At 44.0% G+C, this 23105-nt stretch overlaps 6 protein-coding genes across 6 annotated transcripts; 3 read left to right on the top strand and 3 right to left on the bottom strand.

Moving 5' to 3' along the window:
• Positions 1 to 2198: 2198 nt before the first annotated feature.
• Positions 2199 to 2962, top strand: O0I10_002407 (uncharacterized protein; the record flags this gene model as incomplete). Its single annotated transcript, XM_058482490.1, has 2 exons — positions 2199 to 2444; positions 2522 to 2962. 2 exons carry the CDS (start codon positions 2199 to 2201, stop codon positions 2960 to 2962), a joined length of 687 nt encoding a protein of 228 aa, XP_058346988.1.
• Positions 2963 to 7011: 4049 nt separating this feature from the next.
• Positions 7012 to 8421, top strand: O0I10_002406 (uncharacterized protein; the record flags this gene model as incomplete). Its single annotated transcript, XM_058482489.1, has 4 exons — positions 7012 to 7084; positions 7144 to 7419; positions 7573 to 7985; positions 8068 to 8421. 4 exons carry the CDS (start codon positions 7012 to 7014, stop codon positions 8419 to 8421), a joined length of 1116 nt encoding a protein of 371 aa, XP_058346987.1.
• A 1003-nt stretch (positions 8422 to 9424) lies between these two features.
• O0I10_002405 (uncharacterized protein) lies at positions 9425 to 15312 on the top strand (the record flags this gene model as incomplete). The annotated part of the gene is made up of 9 exons (XM_058482488.1): positions 9425 to 9465; positions 9526 to 9797; positions 9863 to 9980; positions 10044 to 11441; positions 11504 to 11823; positions 11883 to 11976; positions 12050 to 13429; positions 13485 to 14778; positions 14851 to 15312. The coding sequence occupies 9 exons, from the start codon at positions 9425 to 9427 to the stop codon at positions 15310 to 15312; spliced, it is 5379 nt and encodes a 1792-aa protein (XP_058346986.1).
• A 94-nt stretch (positions 15313 to 15406) lies between these two features.
• On the bottom strand, positions 15407 to 19191 carry O0I10_002404 (uncharacterized protein; the record flags this gene model as incomplete). Its single annotated transcript, XM_058482487.1, has 20 exons — positions 15407 to 15463; positions 15524 to 15763; positions 15825 to 16234; positions 16295 to 16344; positions 16400 to 16502; positions 16563 to 16740; positions 16793 to 16850; positions 16923 to 17050; positions 17109 to 17435; positions 17506 to 17549; positions 17613 to 17702; positions 17772 to 17836; positions 17908 to 18007; positions 18074 to 18182; positions 18256 to 18453; positions 18523 to 18698; positions 18766 to 18807; positions 18868 to 18974; positions 19030 to 19066; positions 19128 to 19191. The coding sequence occupies 20 exons, from the start codon at positions 19189 to 19191 to the stop codon at positions 15407 to 15409; spliced, it is 2583 nt and encodes an 860-aa protein (XP_058346985.1).
• A 153-nt stretch (positions 19192 to 19344) lies between these two features.
• Positions 19345 to 21799, bottom strand: O0I10_002403 (uncharacterized protein; the record flags this gene model as incomplete). The annotated part of the gene is made up of 6 exons (XM_058482486.1): positions 19345 to 20131; positions 20192 to 20282; positions 20346 to 20861; positions 20942 to 21033; positions 21097 to 21240; positions 21306 to 21799. The coding sequence occupies 6 exons, from the start codon at positions 21797 to 21799 to the stop codon at positions 19345 to 19347; spliced, it is 2124 nt and encodes a 707-aa protein (XP_058346984.1).
• A 288-nt stretch (positions 21800 to 22087) lies between these two features.
• O0I10_002402 (uncharacterized protein) lies at positions 22088 to 23012 on the bottom strand (the record flags this gene model as incomplete). The annotated part of the gene is made up of 5 exons (XM_058482485.1): positions 22088 to 22296; positions 22365 to 22494; positions 22568 to 22732; positions 22809 to 22823; positions 23004 to 23012. 5 exons carry the CDS (start codon positions 23010 to 23012, stop codon positions 22088 to 22090), a joined length of 528 nt encoding a protein of 175 aa, XP_058346983.1.
• Positions 23013 to 23105: the final 93 nt, after the last annotated feature.

Below are 23105 nucleotides of genomic sequence, written 5' to 3'. Positions count from 1 at the left end.
CACATGCTAGGAGCTGCATGCATTAAGATGTGCTGATATGAATTTATCGTAGGTCCCATGAATCAGGGGTTCACAAGAGCAATCGAATACGCTTTCCGGTTGAGTTCGGCTTAGCATCAAGTGTCAAGAAAATGTTGCTCCAACATGTGTGGATATCGTAGCTATATCTTTGGATTGGTAAAATGTCTATATGCCACCCACCGGCTCGGCGGAGGAGGGGTAGCACCACACCCGGTTTTGCCACACAATTTACAGTTCACTTCACTTGATGCTTGTGCAACATGCCACATTGTTGTGCAAACCCATTGGTTACATAAGACATTCACACCCAGCACTTAGCCGCTTACAAAGCACTAGGCACGTTCATAGAAGCCAATTGAGACAAAAGAAGATCAAAGTGTGTACATTGCATGACATGGCATCAGATGGAACAACCTTTTCAAGTACTAATCGAACACAAAGCTGCAAGTAATATGATCGACGAGAGAAAATTTTACCTTAAACGCTTCCGTAAGATAAACAAAAACATGCACACGCATCTTATGTATGCATACTAAAGGGCACCATGATTCTATTTTCTACAAGATTTACAGCATGCAGCCGTGATCATTTTCGGGTGATGGGGCTCTTCATTAAGCTTCACTATTACAACCTTGATGCACCTTCACCAAGCGCCACACCATTGACACCATCATCAAGATAAATGATTCACATAGCAAATGTGGATGCAGAATTAGCTTCATTTTACAAATTTGAGACATCTGATCTTGTCCACACCTCCCTAATCCGCGGAATTGGGTTTGTGTGACACCAAGGAAATCCATAGTTGGGAAGGTGAAACACAAACGCAGGGGCAACGCAACAAGCCCAATCAGCAATTTCCTCATCGAGTTCTTTTACCTCCTTGGCTGAAGGATAAAACACTGCATCGCATGAGCAGGCACGGTTGATGCCGATTGTTCACATGTGCTTGGTACTCCTCATGATGGTTGTGGGAAAAGACAACAGCAACGCATGGAAACCATGGAAACAAGAGAACCAAAGGTGGCGAGCAATACCACACATGTACGTAATGAACGACCCTGCTTTCTGGTTAAGAAGAATGATGATTGAATATTGTTTCATGAGAGACGAGGCTGAGGAAGAGAGGCACATTTGTAGTTTGGGCTGATTTGTGATGAATGAAAACTCGACCAACATGTTGGCACGCGACAGCGCAAGGATGATATCTGTCATACCATCATATTTTTGGGTGGCTCATCATGAGTATTTGTGTTGCCAGTGTTTGTGTATGTGTGGCAACATCGTGGATTTACCCGCAAATGATCCCGTACCGATTGCGACAGATGAGTGTGCAACCTACACCTTCACTTGGTGTGCTACACCATTCAGCGCGCCGAAGGGTTAAACATTTTAAGCATTCAAACACCACAAAAGGATTGGGGTGATACTGCAAACGATAATGGACGAAGTTGATAGTTAAGGACCGAAGTTTGGGGGGAGGGGGTTGGATGCATTGTTTCTCATTGTATGATACCCATAGCTATGTCACAAAACAAGTTGAATTCTTTGACATTAAAGATGTACAATCTTTTATGGTGGTACTCATTTTGGCAGTGCCCCCGACCAACCTCCGAGAAGGGAATCGTACAGCTTTGAAAGCACAGAAGAAGATGGTTTGTTAAGTGACCAATGTTGTGTGTGTGCGTGTGTTGCCGCCTTCTTTGTGTAACGGTATCTGAATTTGGAAAAAAAAGAAGTCCAATAAACCCAGATGTGGAGAAAGACAAGAGGATCGTCCTCCATAGGATACGTGCAATGGGAAAAAAAATCAAATGAAAGGTTTCAAGCGAAGCCCACAAGCGGGAATCTTGTCAAAGCCGCATTGATAAAAATAGAGACAAAGAAGTCAATCTTATTTTATTTGCATGTGGCTGTGAATAACGACAAGGTGCTTGTGCAAACAAACACACAATCCCGGTGGACAAGATGTAGCTGTTGTTGTGCCTTTGGGGAGAGGGGCAAAAAAAAACATAGACCTTACCTGAAAAGTTGTTCTGCGGGGGCGGTGTTTTGATGCTTTGACCAATGAAGCCACACACAGCCGCCCAAAACTTTCTACTCGGTATATAAACCCCCACCTATCGATGGCAATGTTACAACCCATCACTTTCTCTTTTTCCTTCATACACACAACTATGGCTACTGAACACGAACAACCACAACAGCTTCGAGACGTTGAAGCTAAGATGCAAATGGCACCACCACCACCACCTGCTGTGGTGCCTAACTATGTCATTGCCAATCCTGGTCCATTGGGCTTGAGCTCTTTCGCTTTGACCACCTTTGTCTTGTCACTTCACAACGCCGGTGCCGGTCTTCCTGCCGATGGTCCTAGCAACGTTGTTGTTGGCCTTGCTTTGTTTTATGGTGGTGTTGTCCAGGTAAATTATACCTCTTTAAGCTCTTTATTTTCTGGAAATCACTTTACTGATCAATTTTGTGCTTGTGTTGCTTGCAGCTTTTGGCCGGTATGTGGGAATTCAGAACCGGTAACACCTTTGGTGCCACAGCTTTCTCGAGTTACGGTGGTTTTTGGCTGTCGTACGCCATGATCTTTATTCCCTGGAGTGGTATTGATGCAGCATACAAGGCAACAGGTGTCCCCGAATACGTGCTTCCTCATTCTCTTACGATCTTTTTGATTTCTTGGGCTATCATGACCGCCGTTTTGTTGATCGCTGCTCATCGTTCATCCATTGGCATGGTGCTTTTGCTCTTCATGCTTTTGATCACCTTTATCTTGCTTGCCGCTGCCGAATACAATGCTAGCATCCCAACCAAGGTTGCTGGTGGTGCCTTTGGTGTGATCACTTCCATCATTGCTTGGTACAATGGCCTCTCTGGTATGCTTACCAAGGAATCCTCTTACTTCACCCTTCCCATGGGCAAGCTCAACTAAGAGTAAGCACGGCTGCAATTCTATTTTCATTTCACGTACACACATACCATGCTACCCATTTTCTTCCCGCCATCATGTTGTCTCCGATTTTCTCCCTTCATAGTATTCTTTGTATATTCCACCTCTTGTTCTCTTCCTTTTGATATAACTTCTTCTAATATTACAGTACAACGACGTTGCTTAAACGTTTCTATATCCCATTACAACATGTTGAATAGCAAAAGTCTCTTTGGTTACTGTATGCATGCATATGTGGTGGGTGCTTGGTGCCGCTTGCGGATCATGAAAAAAGGTTGGGCAAGTTGCATTTCCACCCTGCATGCCCTTGTGTAACATAAATAGGAAGCTGTGTGTGTGCGTGTGAGTAACATCAAATCTGAAAAAAGAGTCCCATGCGTTTGCAAATGGCACACACACATCTTATGGTGGCACAAAGCCAGCGGCACATGTCTAAGCCTAAAACGTATGCAAACTTGTTCAACGTATGTTAAACAGACCCAGCACAGCAGCAAATTCATGCACATGTGCTGCGGGTGCACACACGTATATTTTTAAGTACACCACCGTGTTATTGTGTGTGTATCCGTTTCAAGCCGTGTATGTATCACGCTAGCGTAAATGGGAGCTGTTGTGTGCGCATTACGCATAATATCATTTTGATGACTGTTCCCGGCAGTAACCAAAATTGTTCATCATGCTGCTGCTGGCTGAATATGCATGCACGAAGTTGTTTACGTGTATCTATGGTGTAAAAAAACATGTATTTTTGTGGTTTTGTTTTGTAAAGTCACGAGGTGAATGATCGTAGTACCTCATGATGTCGCTCATTTTGCTTTTGATCTATCAAAAAAAAGCTTTTTGCTTGTTTGCAAGCCATATTAGTCACCCCAAAGCTGGTTTGACTCAGCATGAGATTTTTGATAAGATAAGGCTGACTATGAAGTGCACGCATGTGTCAGAGTTAAACCTCTCACTCAAACTCTCACTGGTGGTTGTGGTCCCGTGTGCTTGTGATTATGACCAGCGTAATGCAGAGCTACATCTATCCCACTCTTTTAAAGCCCCTGTTATTGTCGCCATCATTGTTGCATAGGCGTGATCGTTGTTTGATTATTCCAACTCAAGCTACATGCGTGAAGCTGAATGTGGTATCTCACTTCAACTCCCAAGATGACATGCCTTGACGTCAAGAAAGGTTGTTTGTGTTATCCATTCTCTTGGTTCTTTCATCCCGATCATCCCGCTGGTCCCCTTAATTACTACACTATAATGCCACTACCACTGTCCGTCGTCCTTTAGGCTATTCCATTACCGAATTCCTCCGTCGCAAATGATCCTGGGGCGTAAGCGCTGTGCTTCATGAAAAAAGGAGTAAAAATAAGCCATCAGCCTGTGTGTGATACACTTACACAACGTACAATGGGCACACCTTTGCCGTGAAACAGATCCATTTGTGTACATTTACATCACAAATATGGATTAGCAAGCTAGTGGTAATTGATATCAAAGTCAACCAGCATCCTTATGGCACGTACAAGAAAGGCTATAGCATGACATACATGATCCATACTCGTTGCTATGGACTATAAATGCTATAGTGGATGTGGATTTGCTTGTTGCATAGGATGCTACGTACATATACCAAACGAGGTCGGTGATAAGCGGCATAAATAAATGGTGCAAAAAGACCTTATCTCTTTTTACCGCTTTTGTCATTTTATCCTGACCAAGTTGGATATGTAGTGGGGGCCGGCTAGCGCTGTTGACGGTATAATGAAAGTGGGTCAGCTCCTGGTTTTCTCATCACAGCCATGCTTGGATAAGACAACTCTCATTGATAAAAGGAGATCCCCGCTGAATGCATGCAAGTAATTCTCAGCTTTTGTGCATATACATAACATCAACAGCTACATGGTCGTGGTGAAAGCCATAGGCTCCCTATTACAAATCTATTTAGCAAAGCAAATAAAGCCCTTGTAACTCAGCAACGGTTGCTTGCTGATCAGCTTGTAATCATAGTATAGGGTTGTTGGTGTTCAAAACACGCGATAGCTTAACCCTTAACCTCTTGCAAGATACCTCTTCAAATGCTTAAAAGGACATCGCATATCACAATATGAAATACGAATGTTTCCTTGGTGGAGCAACAATGAGCGACGACATGTGTATCAAGGGGTCAATGAATTTTTACCATGTTTAGTAGGACTCTTCATCCTTCTTTAAGGGGTAAATGATCGGCTAGGCAAACCATAACCAAAGCCAATTTGTTGACCTAGCATTGTATTACTGCACCTACCTAGCAACTACTTGATCCATTGACATCTTCGAGGGGACCTACCCATACTCGCAGTGTCGCTCTCACGTTATAGCTTACAATAAAGCATGCTGAAGTTTACAAGTGCAATGTGTCCATCTCTTAGCAACCATGTTTTCTCAATATACCATGGTAAACGCGCATGTTTACGAGCTTCCGAAGCCCTCCCAATCAAAAGATAGCTATTACATAGGAGGTAAAGATGATGCGCCGTGAAGCTCATTGTTTGGTGGTAGGATTACTATGTATGTATGCTTTCGTCCGGATCTAGCTCCGCTACAAGATACCCCAAGTCGAGACGTCATGTGATGGCTTCCGTTCCAATGTAAACGAGTTTGACATATACATGCTATAAACAAAAATCCCTGATTTGGAGCTGTATCTTGACTCTCGGTGCCAAGGAAGATAGCATCGGGGTTATGAATGAGCTGGTAAAATATGTGCCTATACGCATGAGAGAGCAAAAAGCGATAGATACGGCTATCTCGAGCTGTGTTGGAAAGCAGCATACGGCTGCGTTGGCAAGATCATCACATGGATTACCGCATTCGGTAAATATAGCAAAGTGAACATGGGTTCGATCCTTCAACAACGATGATAACGCCATCAAGACGTTCCGAATAGCGAGAGCGGGCTGTAACGTGACCTATTGTGTGGGCGGATCAAACAACAATCATGGCACGTTGTTACATTTGCGAAAGCTTAATGTCATCGGGCATTGACGTTTACGCGTTACACGGGAATGTTTACATCTAGCTCTTATCACTCATCAATTACAAACATAAAGCAATATCGTGCTATAAAGTCGATGGCTGCTAGTTACTACAAGTATTATAACACCACCACCACCACCACCACCATTCTCCAAATCAGAAGCAGTGTTTCGATTCCACATCGTGTTAGGAAAAAGAGAGCCATTCCCGAAAAAAAATTTATAGTATCTTCGAAATTTTCTAACAGCATGAAGAACATGCGATTTGAGATGCGATACAGCGTTTGTGCAACTCATAATGGTAGTCGTATCTTGAAAATGAATGACCTTTGCAACGTATCAGGGATATTACTTTGCCATTAGAGGCTATAAACGATAGTAAGATGAGATCGCTGCTGCATGTCAATCATCAGCAACACCATCTTTACTAGTCACGGGTCATGAGGAAATACAATAAAGAGCTGTATTAAACCCATCTAAAACGATGGCTGATGATCCTGGTAGCGTGAGCTCTCGGGCTGCTCATTGGCTGGGGTATCTCTTACACTGGAAACCTGGGAAATTTTGTGTACCTCAAGGGTTACAAAGGTTCACCCAAGCAACGGAAATTTTTGCCCCTCATTGGCCAATGTGTCAGAAAATTTCGAGATTTAGTTTGACACACACACCCCTCGTGGAGCCATCCTTTTTGATGGAGGGGATAAGCAAGAGACGCGCGCAAAGTGGAATTGCCCATTGAGCATGTATATGCATGCAGCTAAGCTTGCAGCTTTGGCTTTGAGAGTCATCATCATTAGGTTACAAAAAGGTATGATGCACATGACAAAGGAAGCAGCAGTAGTAATATGGCGGCATGGGCTCGGATCACATCACAATACGCAAGTCTATTATAGGACCTCAACTTCATTGTAAATTTTTCTTTTTAGATGCCGGATTACGTGACGCATATATAAAAAGGAAGCATCTATTACATGCCTAACCCATTATCACTACACTTTTCTTGCTCTCAACCTACGACCTATTATGACGACGCTTGCAAAGAGATCATTGTCTCTCCTCTCCTTCATATACCTTGTAGCTTTTGCTCTTGCACAAGGTACGTTCATACATCCATATGCGTGCCTATTATCCTGGGATACTAAATACATATAACAGATGTCCACGATCATGGCACTGAAGCAGGACACGATCATACTGCTGAAGCAGCCGCTGAAGAGGGTGATTCGCATGCTGGTCATTCGCACCCTGATAGCGCCGAGGAGTGTGTTGCGTCTGTTGATGATGACTACAACCTTGGCCTACGCATTGGTGCCATTTTCATTATCATGGCTGCATCATTGCTCGGCGTATTTGGTCCTATTCTCCTTCATCGTCTTAGCCCTTACGCATCTGGAGGTTTCCGTTACTGGTTCTTGACCGTGTGCAAGTTCTGTAAGTAATACAAAAAGTCCGTGGTATGCATACGTTTGATAACTAAATGATATTGTTGGTATCTTTGTTGAACCCTTTCAGTTGGCACTGGTAAGTTTGCTAATGATTTCAAAGAGTATACACGACATGATGTTGATGAATAAATCCTTTTAGGTGTTATTCTTGCTGTTTCATTCATCCACATGATCCCTGAAGCTAGCGAAAGATTTGAAAGCCCATGTATTGGTGACGGCTGGGATGGCTTTGAAGGATTCGTTGGTCTATTTGCCTTGATCGCTGTGTTCTTTATCCAGCTGATCGAGTTTTGTTTACTCACGCGTCTTCACAAGAAGGGCCATTTGGATGCTCAGGAAGCTGACACCATGGGCAGTGGTGCTACCAAGGGTGATATTGAACAACCCCAAGTGAATCATTCCACCACCATCGAACCTTCAAAGTTCCTTGATCTTAGTACTATCATTCTCGAAATTGGTCTCGTAGTCCATTCCGTCATTATTGGATTGACCCTTGGTTTTGCGGATGGTGGTGAATTCCGCGTGCTTCTCATTGCTCTTGTATTCCACCAGGTATGTGTGTGTGTGTGTGACCAAAACAAAAGACGATAGCATATGACTGATACATAAATCAACAACACATCACGTTATATAGTTCTTTGAAGGCATTGCCCTTGGTACTCGTATCAATGACAACAAGTACAAGTCGCTCCTCAAGCCTATTCTCCTAGGTCTTGGCTTTGCTCTTACCACACCTATCGGCACAGCTATTGGTATTGGTGTCAACATGAGCAGCAACCCATACTCGGCATCCTCAGTGCTCGCACAGGCTATTCTTGATTCTTTGGCAGCTGGTATCCTGCTTTACAACGCCTTTATTTCTTTGATTGCCAACGAGATCAACAACAACACAAGCTTCTTCCACACATCGCTCATCTACAAGGTCGTATGTTTCCTTTCCATGTACATTGGTGCTGGCCTTATGTCTTTGCTCGGCAAGTGGGCTTAGATAATATGGTACCCATTCACCAAACATCCGCTACGCTTCATACATTTATTTACATGCAGTAACAGCAGGCGCTGCAATGCACACCCAATTTACAAGTTTTATTGCCTACCCAAACACAACCCTTAAAAGATCCCTTCTTATCATGTATACTATCCCTCTATATTACTACGTACTTTAATTATGACGAAGTAGTGCTGCAAAGAATAAAAAATAACCTTGTACACCTTAACATTTGAAGAATAGCATGAGAGGAATGATCATTGTGTGGTTGCTGTGTCAACGGAAATACCCACCGAGAGAAATGAAAACAGCGTGCATGCATCAGTGTCATGGAACATGTGGAAAGGTGTCTCTCCTACCGCAGCTTGATGCAGTTTTCAACCGGGGGAATGCATACACGGCATTGGTTTCAATACTGTACACAAGACAAAATGACACCAATGTTGCTTTGATACCCAGCTGCTACTCTTTACGCATCTTCTCATGCTATGTTTCACCCAAGGATGACGCCGTTGGCCTTATGTAAGCTGCACATCCAATTTATATGATTCCCCCATATGTATTGGTTGTAAGCAAATACGTGCAATGGATAGCTGCTCCACTAGCCATCGCCATCATATGAATCACAATGATAAAGAAAGATACTCAACTATGGCTTGATGCTTTATTAGTCTACGTATATACACTAATCCTACAACAGCGAAGGATGCTCGATACAGTAATTGTGGGCCAACGTATACACAATTCGGGTGCTGTTGGCATGATTAGACATTCCATCACTATAAGTATTATTGCCAAGTATCAATGATGATATGCATTTAGCCGTAGTCGATGATAGTAGTATGAAGATCTAAAGCAGCTGATTTATTGCACGTGACATTTCAGTGGGTGTAATGCATAGTCCGGCAAAAGGTGGGGAAGCTCGTTTCATTTTCGGGGAACCAGGTGTGCTCTCTCTTTTCTTTATTGCTACGGACACACCAGTCTGCAGCAACAATTCACTATGCCACCACAACCACCACAACCACCACCAACAGCAACCACGTAAGGAATGACAACAAGGTTCCTATTGTAATGCCAATGTTGACCCTCACTAAGCAATAGCACTCGTCGTGAATCATACACCGAAGCACTCAACACAGCCATACATCGATACAATGCTCTCTTGTCAACTCAACCCCATAAGAACAAGTGGACCAAGATCAAGTCTCAACCCATTCCTCGATCGTCGCGTATTCACATGTACAGGCGTAACGGCATTCCCGAGACTGAAACAGTATACAAGGTAGTGCTTGAATGTCTCACCCAATCTGATCGACCATGGACGTTAAGCGGTTGGCACTCGTTATTCAGTAACCCGGATACTCGAAAGTTGTGTATGTATATGATTGATTATGGATATATAGAATGACATGAGACTAACACAACCCATGTAAAAAAGGGGATCACATGGTGGACAGGGTACAAGTGGTTGAGAATGAGGATGAGGAGAACCAGTGGTCTCCAAACGTGTTTGTCACACGAAGGATACCCAATGACAAATCCGAAGCAAGTAACGTGTAAGTCTTTTTATATCTTGAATGCATTCGATAATGTGTAACCTGATATAACATTTATAATAGCATGAATACTGGACAAGATCATTTGTTTGTTGAAAAGACCAGTCGCAAGAAGAATCGCCTCTTGTACATTTCAGCATCGACAACGCAGCAACACCTTATGGCGTATGACATCCGGATGTCACCCGACGATGACCCCGCCTTGGATTCTCGTGTGACACTTTTTTATCAATCATCATCCACCACGAGACAAGATATACTCGAGTCATACGTTATGTCATTGATAACGGGTCCTCTTTCTGTACTTGGATTGCATGGTGCTCCTCCTTTCATTATACGTCGTCATCCATATAATGGTATCCACGGCGTCAACACGGCATATTACCCCGATCGGCATGAATGGAATTTACACTATCAAGTCGACACTACACAAAAGCAATCCTCCTCCTCAACCTCCTCTTCATCCTCCTCCAAAGTGAACAGTATCCATATCAAACAAGCCGTCCAACAACAGCATCACCATCATCACCACCATCATCAAAGTGCATCCTGGGATCATCAATCTTCATTACAACTTGCTTCTTCACTTCGACATCGCAAAAACAGCTTCATGGCATCATCACTCCTCATCACTCCATCCTATGCTACCAGCAGTATGCGTCCATCTCAATCACCTAAACTTATTCCCAAATCGCAACAGGATCACACACTACGATCTGATGTATTCAGCTCATCGTATACCTTTGGCAGCCATATGCATGAGAACATCGCTGAGAACAGAGCAGCTGCAGCAACGGCACCGGATGTCATGATCGAGCTTGATCACCAAACATGGGCCACCACTGGATGCATTGATATGGATGTTCATGTTTCTCTCAATCAGCAGCCGCTTGACACCAAGATGGTGGACCAATTTGCTCAATTCTGTATCCGTTGCTATCGACAACGACGACGGCAAAATGGAACGGGTTATCGATATTTTGTAACATTGCATCATCCGGCCCAGTTTATTCGCAGCATTAAACAAGAGGGTGACGCTGAGAAGCATATCAAGGTGGACGTCAAGTTAAAGCCAGCATCTACTACTACATCAGCCGGCAAAGGATTTCATCAAGTATACGTCAATGGCAAAGAATGGCCGTTTCGATTATGGGAAGGTCGTGCATGGTCAAGTAATCATGGTGACAAGGTGGATGATGGCGGCAGCGATAGTGAATTATTGGATGATACCAGCAGCGACGATGATGCTGATGAAAGCTCCGAGGATGAGGAGGAAGAAGATCAAGTGACCAGCAGTGGTGAAAGTGGTATTGGTGGTGATCGTGATCATGGCGTGTTTGCCGGTGATATGGAAGGCTTCGTTTCAAATCGAGACGTCACCAGTGGGTCGGATCAAGAGAGTCAAGACATCAAGCAAGATAGTGCTATTCCTCCTTTAAGCCTTGATCCTATGGTTACATCGTAAGTAAATGTGTGGATGTGGATATCAAGTGGTATAGGTTACTAAATATGAATGCTTGTAGTGAGCCTGTTACTGAGAGCCCGATTGAACATGAGGAAAAAGAGGAAGAAGAGGAACCTGCTTTGGTCTCGAATGAGATTGATGTGCCTAAATCGGAGCCCACACAGCTTGTCAAGATGCATACCTATTTCGATAGTCTTCTCCAGCGTACTGGATGGCACATGTTACAATCGCCTGAACCTGCCAACCTCTTTGTTAGTATCAGCAAACTTGACGTATCAGGTCATCCAGTGGGGGCTTATTTGAGCGAGTCAATATGGCGAGATTGTAGTATATGGGATGTCAAGGCGGTGATCAATTGCATTGGTGCAAGGAAAATCTGTAAGTATATGGAAAGGGTGGGGTATACATCTTCTTGTATGCTAAGTTTATTATTGTAGGGGATTCTACGTTTGAAGATGCAAGCTTTGTTCATCAAGTGTCACCCACATGCTCGATATGGCATTATAAGACAAAAGGCTTTTGGACTGTCAGGTAAAGTAGCATACGTAACAAATGTGCCTTGTCGATCTTGATGACTCATTCATTTATTGTACATCTTATGCAGTGCCAGGGATTATGTGGCGTTTGCAGCAGCTTACATGTCACCAGGTCGCATCGATTTCTGTGCCACCTCCTGCATCAGTGATTCGTTTGGTCATGTTTCTCTACCTAAAGATCAAGCAGGTCACGTGCGTGCACGTCTTGATTTATGGGCATGGCGTCTTGAACGTTACGACAACAACACTACCACTGTCAGGTTGATCAACCAAGCGAATCCACAAGGCTGGATTCCCTCCTATATACCCAACAGCCTTTCAGGTCACCATCCCGATATCGTCATGCATGCTCATCAATACTTCAACAAGTACGGTGCACCACCTGATCTTGTCATGTTGCAACACGGCAGCCTCGTCAATATCGCCTTTGATCAGCAAAGAAAGAGTTTAAGAGCTGAATACGTACGATCTGCTGAGCCGGTATCAGCATCATCATCGTCATCACCTTCATCGAGTATCTTTGGAACAGCTCGTGGCAGTGGCAATGGTAGTACCAAAGCTGAAGTGAGATTGGATGGACGACAACAAGGTGAACGACAACGCAGCTATAATGTCGTGATTGATCCACCACCATCACGTGTCCATGCAAGCACACGCCATTATGATCCTTATGGTTGGTGGCTTGAGATCGAGCATGACGAGGAGCACATCATTCCACAGCGTGGCAAGATTTTACTTCTTATCAAACCTGATACGCGTGACGATCGATTGGTGGTCAATGGTGTACCAGCTGATATTTGTAAAGGTGCATCACCCACCTCACTCATCAAGTCACTTCCATCTTCACGTCCGATACAAGATAAGCCCCATCAATTGGATACAACTGCTACCAGTGGTGGTGGCAGCTCTGTAATATCAGGTGCGGCGACTACTTCAACTGCCACGGGCACCAATACAACCATGACATCGAGTCCTGCTACTGAACAAGAGAAGCCAAAACAATCTTCTACAACCGAAGACAGCATCACACCACCAACCACAGCCGATAGCATTGAATCAATCGTGAAAACATTGCCTGTAACACCAAAGGAATACGCTCAAAGAGCCATGTCGTTTTTGGCAAAGATGGTGGATCAACAATTTGGATGGAACAACGTCTCTGATAAGAATGGGATGCAAATCAGTAAGCGTCAAGGCACTAGCAAGACCATTGATCAGATCCCAATGGTGATGGATGAACCTTTTGCTATACCCGAACCATCATTGATTGTGAAGGCTTCCAAGGTCATTGAAGGATTTTCAGTGGAAGAAGTTGTGTCAGTGGTTACGGATACCGGTCCACTCCGACAGCAATATGATGAATCAATTGAAGAGATTGAGCCATTGATGCAACTTGCCCATGGATGCTCCCTTGTACGACAAGTGATCAAAGGTGGTTTTTTATTCAAGTATGTATAGAGGTTTTGAGTATGTGACATAGTAATCTAATCGTATCCAATGTAGATCAAGAGAGATTTATGTGGCGGCATGCACAGCTCATGAAAAGATCAATTCGACTACCAATCCTGCAGCCAAGCGAGTCATCTACATTGAAGCATCGATTCCAAATTTCCCTGTACCCAAGTCATCTAAGCGTCAACAAGCTCTCTTTTGTATATCAGGCTGGATCCTGGAAGCAATTGACCCATACACTACTACCACCAATCATCCCATCCCATCCACACGTGCGACATTTGTGGCAAGTCTCGATTTGGGTGCTTCGGTGCCAGCCTATTTCAGTAATCAATTAGCCCTCGGATTACCCAAGAAGATCAAGGCACTTGAGAATTACCTAAAGTCAAATGGTCCACCACCTTATCTTACCAAACCACTGGATATCCAGGGCTTTGGCAGTGAACAGCTTTCCGACCAAGTCATCAAAGAGCTTTATGCGGACCATGGAGCTGTTGAATGGAAGACGATCAACAAGAACTATGACCAAAAGACGTGTGAATTCAATACGCAATGCACTTTTCGATTGGCAAAAAAGGTAACAGCTCCACCTGCTCGATCCAATCTCAGCGTGTCACTTCAACGATCCAAACAACTTGCGACATCGCCCACATCTACAGCTGCCAACAAGCGACGAAAATCAGTGACGATTGCCGACACTGGAAGTGTAAGCAGTAGCAACAGCAGCGGTCATAGTATGGTGGAACAGGATTTAGTATTGGTGCACGCTGTTGTGGATTTGCGCAATTATGCCAAAGGATATGAGATTACAGCCAAAATGACGCGACATGATGGACTTGAAGAAAAGGATGTATCAGGATCATTATTCGCTCGTGTATCTGAACTTGCACCGGAGCCATCTCACCTTGTTGCCAACACAAGCAAGATACCCCAGAAGCATGCTATTGAACTTTATCTACCAGCAGCATCATCCATGTCACGTTTTACCAGCCGTGAATGCATCATTGAAATGTCGCTTGGTCCAGTACAGCAAGAATCCCTTAACAAGCGTGGCACACGGTTGACTGTATCTGGTGTGCTTGGAGAAGAGGATAACCAATGGCGTGGATTGATTTTATTGAATGGGCGTGAAATTGAAGCCGGCGGTACAAGCGAATGCGTTGCTATGGCTACAACAAGCAGCAATAGTCCAGAAGCAGAAAACCGATCCGATGATGAAATGTTGGCTGAAGAACAGATAACGGATCAGCAATCCCTATTATCTTCGTCACCACCACCACCAACAGCAAGTATGGGAGGTGGCGTGGTAGCAGCTGCACTTGGCGGTGTCTCAGCAGGTGTCAATGTAAGTTCATGCATGAATCACACCATTCCCTTTTTGGACAATGAAGAGCTCACATGCATGTATAATTGTTAGGATATCCGTGCACGGATGTTGTTACCGTTTCGAAGTGCATCCAATCATTTCATGTCGATCGATGGCAATGACGCCGATAACGATAATGATAACGATGATGATCGATTTTCTTCACCCATGTCAATCTCGTCCCTTTCCGATCAAGAGGAACTTTGTACACCACCTCTCTATGCAGAGAATCAAGTCCAACTACGACAACGTCGAATGCGATCTCAATCTGATCTTGCTTCCAATCGTCGCAAACGTGCCAGCAGCACTGCAAGTAGTGCCCTGTTTCAGCCATCCTCATTGTCTTCACGTCTCATCGGCTTTTTGGTCATGTTTTTGTTCTTCATCCTCTTTCTTGGAATCCTTATGCCATCAGCCACACCTATTGACGCAGATCAAATGCACATACGATACTTGTGGAGCATGCCCTGGTTTGGTGGATGGCGTATTCAAGTTCTCGCTGTTCAAAGATAATACCATTTTTCAACCCCTCTCCTCCTCCTCCTTCTCATTCTGATATACATCTTGCTTTCATGTAAATAGCCCTTTCATTGCTATGTATAATTTACTAGCTATTGTACTTGTCCACTACGGCCTTCAACACATGTTTTCTACATTTACGAATCTACATACATAAAATCATTAGTGGGTGAGAGGATTACAACATAAACGCGTTTGTACTTGCCATTGGGTTGTGGATAAGAGTGTAGGCGAGAAACCAACGTGTTCGTGCTCTGATAGCCTTTGCATCCCGAGAGGATAACACCAAGGTTGTCTTTTCCGATCCATAGACGCTATCATCCTGCTGTTTCATTGGGTCGTGCACATTACAATAACGAAAAGGCCTTTTTGGATGGATATGAGGTAGCAGGCATTCAATAAAGACCAATAGAACGGGGTTGTTGTATTCGTGTTCGGCCAACAACTATATTTTCAGGGGCTGTTAATTGCTATTCCTCGTCGTATTAGGTAGCACACACACATACCATGCCACAATAGCCTACAAAACCACCATCACCACGACGCACAGACCACGTTTCAGCATTCCTATCCACACGTAAACTAAAGAGAGGATATCGCAGGGCGAGCTTCAGGGTGCGGATAATGTACGATGTCAAGGCGCGAGTCATGGATGTAAGCATCATAAAGTACCAATAATGGAGGAAAGGAGCGCGATTCTGGAGACTGAAACGAGAACCATCCTTGAGAAACAGAATCCCTGTGATCCGTTTCTGGATCATTTGTACGACCAATGCCACAAAAAAGCTCGCAAAGAAGGTACCATAGCCGACACGATGTAATAAAAAGTCGCGTACATGATCAAGCTGTATCAGCATGGCAATGCCTGTTCCGATCAATGCCACCTCCACCATAAAATACATGGTGCCTGTAAAACCTTCATAACCAGAGTCAATGGTAACGTACGATGTAAAGGATACATCACGGTAGCACATACCAAATCCAACACAAACACCAAGAAATCGTATGGCATCATCAATATCAATACTAGGAGACTAATATGAGTCATCTCTTGTTCATGTATCAATGCACCTGTACTTACTCATTGTCTTTTTTGCCTTTGAAAATGCCATAATCACCACGACGTAATCGAAGAAGATCCTTGGTTGCACGCCGTAGTATCCCAAATGCATAAATCATGCAGACTATAAACGTTTGTGAGTTGGTCTACGAGGGACTTAAGGAGCTCACAAAAAGACACTTACATCCACCTGCACCCACTGTGGCAAAGTAGGCTGCTATTTGCATAAGCATGAACGATTTGGCCGCAAAATGCATTGGATCGGGGTGATACTGGAATTGAGCGAGGTATGGGGACCATGCACAGATACGCATGGGCACAACACCACCCACACCAACCATTTGAGTAAGCAAAATGGGGATCTAAAGCAATCATTACTAATGTTGTTACATGTATAATCCTTTATACACATACCAGCTGTGCCAAGCAATAGATCAACAAGGTCAATGCTACTTTGACAGCGAGTGGGATCCTAAAGCCAAAAGGAAAGTAAGGAGGAGTTATTCAACATTGCACTTTCATGTATACACGCTTATCCATGTACCTCACAAATTCATTGATCCCAAAAAGCCATCGCACCGTTGTCATCCTAAAGATACCTTGTCGTTTCAATTTCTGCTGCCGACTAATCAAAAGCCAAACACGCCTCCACAAGGTAGGTTTGATCGTTCTCTACATGTGATCTTTAGTCCTTTGGAACTCGTCTCCATAAATCATACTATGTACATACCGCGATCTTGAAATTATGTGGCATAAATAGACGACGCACGTATTGCTCTTCGGTGTCTGCTACTTCAAGCGATAAAATTCGGCACGTATCGCATGAGCGAAAAGTGAACGATCTCACGATAAAGAAACCAAGTACTGCAGCATAAGCCAAGATGGCAGGGACGGCGGCCACCACATTGAATACGAGATATTGCACGTCGCGTGCGTATGTGACGACATAGGATGGTAAATCAATGACGACGCGAAGACTAAAAAGTACCAACACCACGTATACACCAAGTATGTTGGCCACCCGTGATCGATAGCTTGCAGAATAACATAGGAATACCTTGAATGTCACTCTCCCTGCGTTAGAAATCATCATGCTTTTGCATCTTCCCTCAATAAAGGCAACTTACCGGATAAAAGTAGACAGCATAGAGAAAGAATGATATGAACAGTTCTAGATAACTCGAATGAATACCTCCCCAATACACAATGATTCAAGTAGATGTGTGGTACTTACCAATGATCTTGACAGCACGTGGTAGCCACTCGTCGAAGATGACTGACTGCGAATTAATAAGATTCCATGCCTGGCTAAAGATAAAGGAGCCTAGTAAACAATGAAAACTCATGAATGAGCCTTCACACGTGGCTTATGGATATGCATGTAATAACGTACCCATCATCATAAAGACGCACAAGGTCATGAGCGGGGTTGGTTGTCGACAAAGAAATCGGACGGGCCTATGTAAGAAGAATGAATCCTTCATTAGGTTAAAAGTTGAATCAATGCATACTCATATACACACACTTACGGAGGAAACTCAAACGTGGACATGGTCCATGCCATAACAGCAAAACAGGCTGGGATCAGGATAAAGTTACCAAGGGCTGTGTATTGCAAGGTAGACGTCACTATGCAAAGACCACACTATGTAAGCATAACCGAAATTCAATTCCCCCACGTCGTCGTCGACATACATTTTGAGCATATGCGTGTAATCGTTGCCTGTTTTCGATCCACATAAAGACCAGCATATATATAGGTGAAACAAAGCGGATTTGTACGTGAACCATAGATCGAAATCTCCTGCCCCAAAAAAAAGGGTGATCAATGATCTGTCAAATCTTTCCCCCTTTTTTCCCCTTCTCGAGTGTCTTACAATGTAACGTGTGTGCCGAGGAAGGGTTACATCAGGAACAGCCACCGAATTTCGTAATACGCCTGTCGAGTGATTTCCCAAGAATCGACGTTCAGCATCCATGTACTTGTAAGTGATAAGACCAGCACGATCGAAAGCTGCACCATAAAGAACGGCTTGTTTATCCGCCATATTCACCGATGCCAACAACGTGAGGTTCTAGCAGTATCACAAAGAGGGTTATGCTCTAATAGATCCACCGCAGCAGTATAACTTGGGGATGCATACCATGGCGTGATCATCCGTGAGGTGTCGCATATACGCTCCTTCAACAGCAATCGTTTGGATGAGAGGTGCATCCGCAATCCCGACAATTTTGGTGCCATCCTCTCTATAGTTCTCTCCATAATCTTGATATATACGACCAGCAGGTTTTAGTCGATTGGGTGCACAGCATCCTCCAGCTACAGAGATCCATCATTCTCATCAATGATGTGTTGTGTTGATCCAAATCTCCTTTGACAAACGTACCCATAACGATATGCACCACAGCCTCCGACATGGATATGTTGACTTTTGAAAAGCGTCAAAGTTTACGCAAGTATATAAAAATGATTGTCATTGTGTGCCTACCTGCTTGTTCAGGGTAGTAAACCCAATCATCGTTCGTAAAAGTATGCCAGCCGTCATGTTGATTGTTGATGTTTTGGCAAGTACCATCCTGGAGCAAGTTCTTTTTGCTACAACCATTGTGTTATTAAACGTCATTGTTCTTCCTTTTGAGAGTAAACGTACCCATTGAGTTGCTCCCAGCATCGTATAGTGAATCCGCCTACATATGTATTTGGATGTTAATGTAATGCTTCATCGCATCCATACATACGGTAACCCACCTCCATGAACGTATCCAACCAAAGTACAAAATAACAATAACAATATCAAGATCATCGTTGCCATCAAGGACCGTTGGAAGAAAGGCAGATCGATTGTTGACGCTGACATTTGGGTAAAGATGCTTTGCTGATATAGCTCATTGCAAATAAAGGAGATCATTGAATCGAAGACATGTGAATTGAATGATGCATGCAAAGGAATGATGAGATTTTATTGTTATGCGATTTGTGCGATTTGCTGTTGGCTGATGGCTCGTTCTCGTGCTAACCTCTGTTCTCGTTTGCGTTCCCAAACTTTTCGTAATACGTCTCTGACATGATCGACATTGTCCTTCCAGTTGGTTTCAGCGAGTCCCATCAATTGTTGCACCTGATCAGGGGTGTAGACAAAGTTCCATGTGCTGCAGAATTCAGCTGTTTGTGGATCAAAATCAGGATCATAGTTGGGATTACTGATCAACGGGAAATAAACGAGCGTCACTGGGTGATGATCAGGATCCATATTGCTGCTAACGTGCTGTTCAGGTTTTTCAGTTGCTTCGGATGCAAAAACGGTGCATGTGCCGAGTCCTTGTTCACTGTCTTTTGGCCAACCCGCTCCCTTTGGCCATCCTTCAATGCCTCGTCGTCGAACATAACCTTCAGCTCTTTCGAAATGAGGAGCGGTCTGGATATCGGCACTGAGATCAATGGCAAAGATTACATCCACATCACGGCCTTTTCGCAAGAGTGGGTAGAATGGGATATTGTTGTCAAGACCAGCATCAGCAAGACATAGCCGTTTGGAGTTGATAAGGCGATCAATGACAGGTGTCCATGCTTGAACATGCAGCTGATAGAATGGGTTGGGGAACCATGCTGGTGAAATAGGATGATACACTGACATTGAATCACGATACTGAAGCAAAAGCCCATCTGCTTTCTCCAATGCTGAGGATGGTACAAAGCTTCGAATCTCTTGATAAAAGTGCGAAAGGCTTGCTGCAAATGCTGATCCAAACACACTATTTGTGCCATAGATTAGTTTCCATACCTCATGATACATGTATAAAGCCCTTACTTACCCCATCATGATTCCCATTGTTTGCTCTGGAAGGCGCTCGATGTTTTTGCCTTGTTCAAATTTTCTTCCAAAAGCCCATACTGGAATCCAAGCTATTACGTGGTGTATTAGACATGCATGATAAGCAACACACACAGCCTCCCTTATCAATTTACCATTGATTTCCTCTGATCCCATTTCAAAAGGCGTGAACTCGAACCATTGATAGACATCTCCTTCATCAGGGTCACTTTCAATATCATGACGTACGACACAGTAAATGGGCATCGGCAGTGATCCATCCTCGATATACTTCCTCTGATTCGATAACTTCATGGTCTTACGATCCAATAACAAAGGCTTGATAAGGGTGCCATCCGGTTCTTCCAATGTGCTGTCATCCTTTTCCTCTTTTGATATTGTCTTTTTCCTCGTCAACAATGTTCCACCAAGCATCATGCCAAAGATGTCGACAAGATTGATATCTCCATTTTGTTGATAATAACGTTCAATGATGCCTTGCATAAGGATTTTGCTGTTTTGTGGTGCTGCTTGAAGAATGCTGATAAAGTTGTTCATATTGGCAAGATGTGTATGCACGTGACTCTTCAAATGATCCTTCATGGTCTCAAAGTTTGTATCTGTCAGCGGGCTGTAGAGCTGAGCTAATCCCCAACACGATCCAGAAACACCTTTACAGCAATTCATTCCCAAGTTAGTGGTTCGGATCACAATAGCCGATGATGGTTCACCCCACCCACCCTTTCTTTACCTGCAAGATAAGTCACTGTATCCAAAACACCAGTATCCTTCATTGCTTTGAGATAGCCAGCACTTCCCACCATGGCACGATATCCTCCACCACTATTTGCATGATGATGTCAATTCTTCAGCATCCCATTTGCCCCTTCTCCTTTCCTTACATACCTTGTAGCAATACCAGTGACCGGGATATCGGGTATTTCGACTTGATTGACAGGAACACCAATGAAATTTGCAAATGCTTCCCGTTGGCGTGTTTTTCGTGCTTGTAAGAAGGCTTGCTCGCCCTCCGATAACGAAACACCCATTCTAGATTCCGCCATGTGAGACAAGGACGAACGAACATGCGCACGGACAACGTGAAGAATGAATACCTGACATGAGCATCCTCTGCAACTTCTGGATACGCTTTCTCATCACTCGCTTCCTTCTCCATCTCGGTCATCATATGGCGAAAGTCTTCCATGCTAAGGAAATCCCACAGATACGCATAACTTTGCTTGAGGTATTCAAACTGGCTGGTGAAGGATGGATACAACTCGGCGATTTTCTCATTGATTTCCTCTGTTGACGGTAGCTTGGCTGTCATGGAAGGAATGGAAGGCACGTGCATCATGCGTACAATGTCAGATCGCCGAAAGAGGTTCCCGATAAGCTCGTTGACTTTATCCTTATTGTTGTTGTCATTCTTGTCATGGAGGGATCGATCGGGTGAATTGTTGGCTTCAGCATAAACGGTTGGTAAAAGAAGAGGAGAGCGGATAGGTTTGTTGTGAGAAGAATAGAGAGTAGCCAATGTTGTTGCAGCCACAGCAGAGACACCCAATGCCCATTTGGATGCACGCCTAGGACAACTCCTTTGAAACATGCAGCAGTGGTTTGGAAGAAGTAGAAGAAGAGAGAGAGAAAAAAAAAGTGGATCTGTCTGTGTTACCTGATGAAATATGTACACAACTTCCCCCAATCCTTGTTGCTCACGTGATAACACAAAAGAGGGGGACAATGACAACTCCTCTGAGTTACCCCATTCGTTTGTCTTCCCGATATCTCTTTCTCCCCCAATCAATAAAGACACAAAGACACGTATTAAATGATCAGAAAACGCACGAGACCAAAGCATTTATTCCATTGCTGAGGATAAAGAGGCACACAACACTTAGTAGAAGGTGGTGGGTCTCTTGGCAATGAACAAGCGACGTTGGGACTTGTCGACACGCTGGATGCGGTGGGGAAGAGGGAAAGCAAGCTTGGGAACCAAGAGCTGCTTGACGTATTGGCGACGAATATCAGCGCTCTTAACTTCGGCAACACGCATAATTTGGACCGAAGAGAAACGAGCACGATGACGAGCAGCCATATCTTGGTCTATTATCCACATCTTCTTGTAAGTATACATCATCCATCATCCACTATGCTATCCTCATTCAACTTACAGCAGTTCTCGACAGCTTCAACACGGGACATGGAACGGTATTCCTTGTACATGTTGTGGGTACCGGAACGAGAATCGTAGCGGATCCAGATACCAAAGTTCTTGATTTGCTCAGGGTGCTTCTCGAAGATCTAGAAGGAACATTGCATATGTAAATAATCTTTATCCTCCTCCCTCGCCTCACATTGTATTGATTTATCTTACCTCGTTGACAGAGACGATTTCGCCAGCAGCCTTCTTGACCTTGCGAAGCTTCTTCAAGTAGTACCAGAAACGGGACTTGGCAACAACGGTGTTGGGAGCAAACACACGCATGCGGTAGAGCTTGGGATGGGGCTCCTTCTCAGAGGGGAGCTTACGGCCGACCACCTATTATCATTTCCGAGTATGAATACCATCGTCGAATACGTGTTGCTTTTAGAATCGAATAGTCGCATTTATTTACCTGGTACTCGTGAAACTATTGCATTGTAGAGAAAAAAAAGAAGAGGAAGGGTCAAAAGGTTAGTTGACTTGGTGTCTCCAAAATCTCAATCCGCCCCATTCATCCATTCATCCATCCATTGCTTCGATTCATCCATCCATCGTTTGCATGTATCCTTTTCAATAAATCTCTTATCCATCATCGTATTCTACTTACTTTCGACATTGTCTCGACGTTAATGGGGAGAGAAAGATCGCTTAATGTGCCGCCTTTGCGACCTTTGCACATCCGCAGCGCACATGGCTCCCGCCCAATCGG

Source organism: Lichtheimia ornata (genome assembly GCF_029851405.1).
Source record: "Lichtheimia ornata isolate CBS 291.66 chromosome Unknown scaffold00006, whole genome shotgun sequence".
Lineage (NCBI taxonomy): Eukaryota > Fungi > Mucoromycota > Mucoromycetes > Mucorales > Lichtheimiaceae > Lichtheimia > Lichtheimia ornata.
This window is presented reverse-complemented; position numbering and strand designations above follow the sequence as displayed.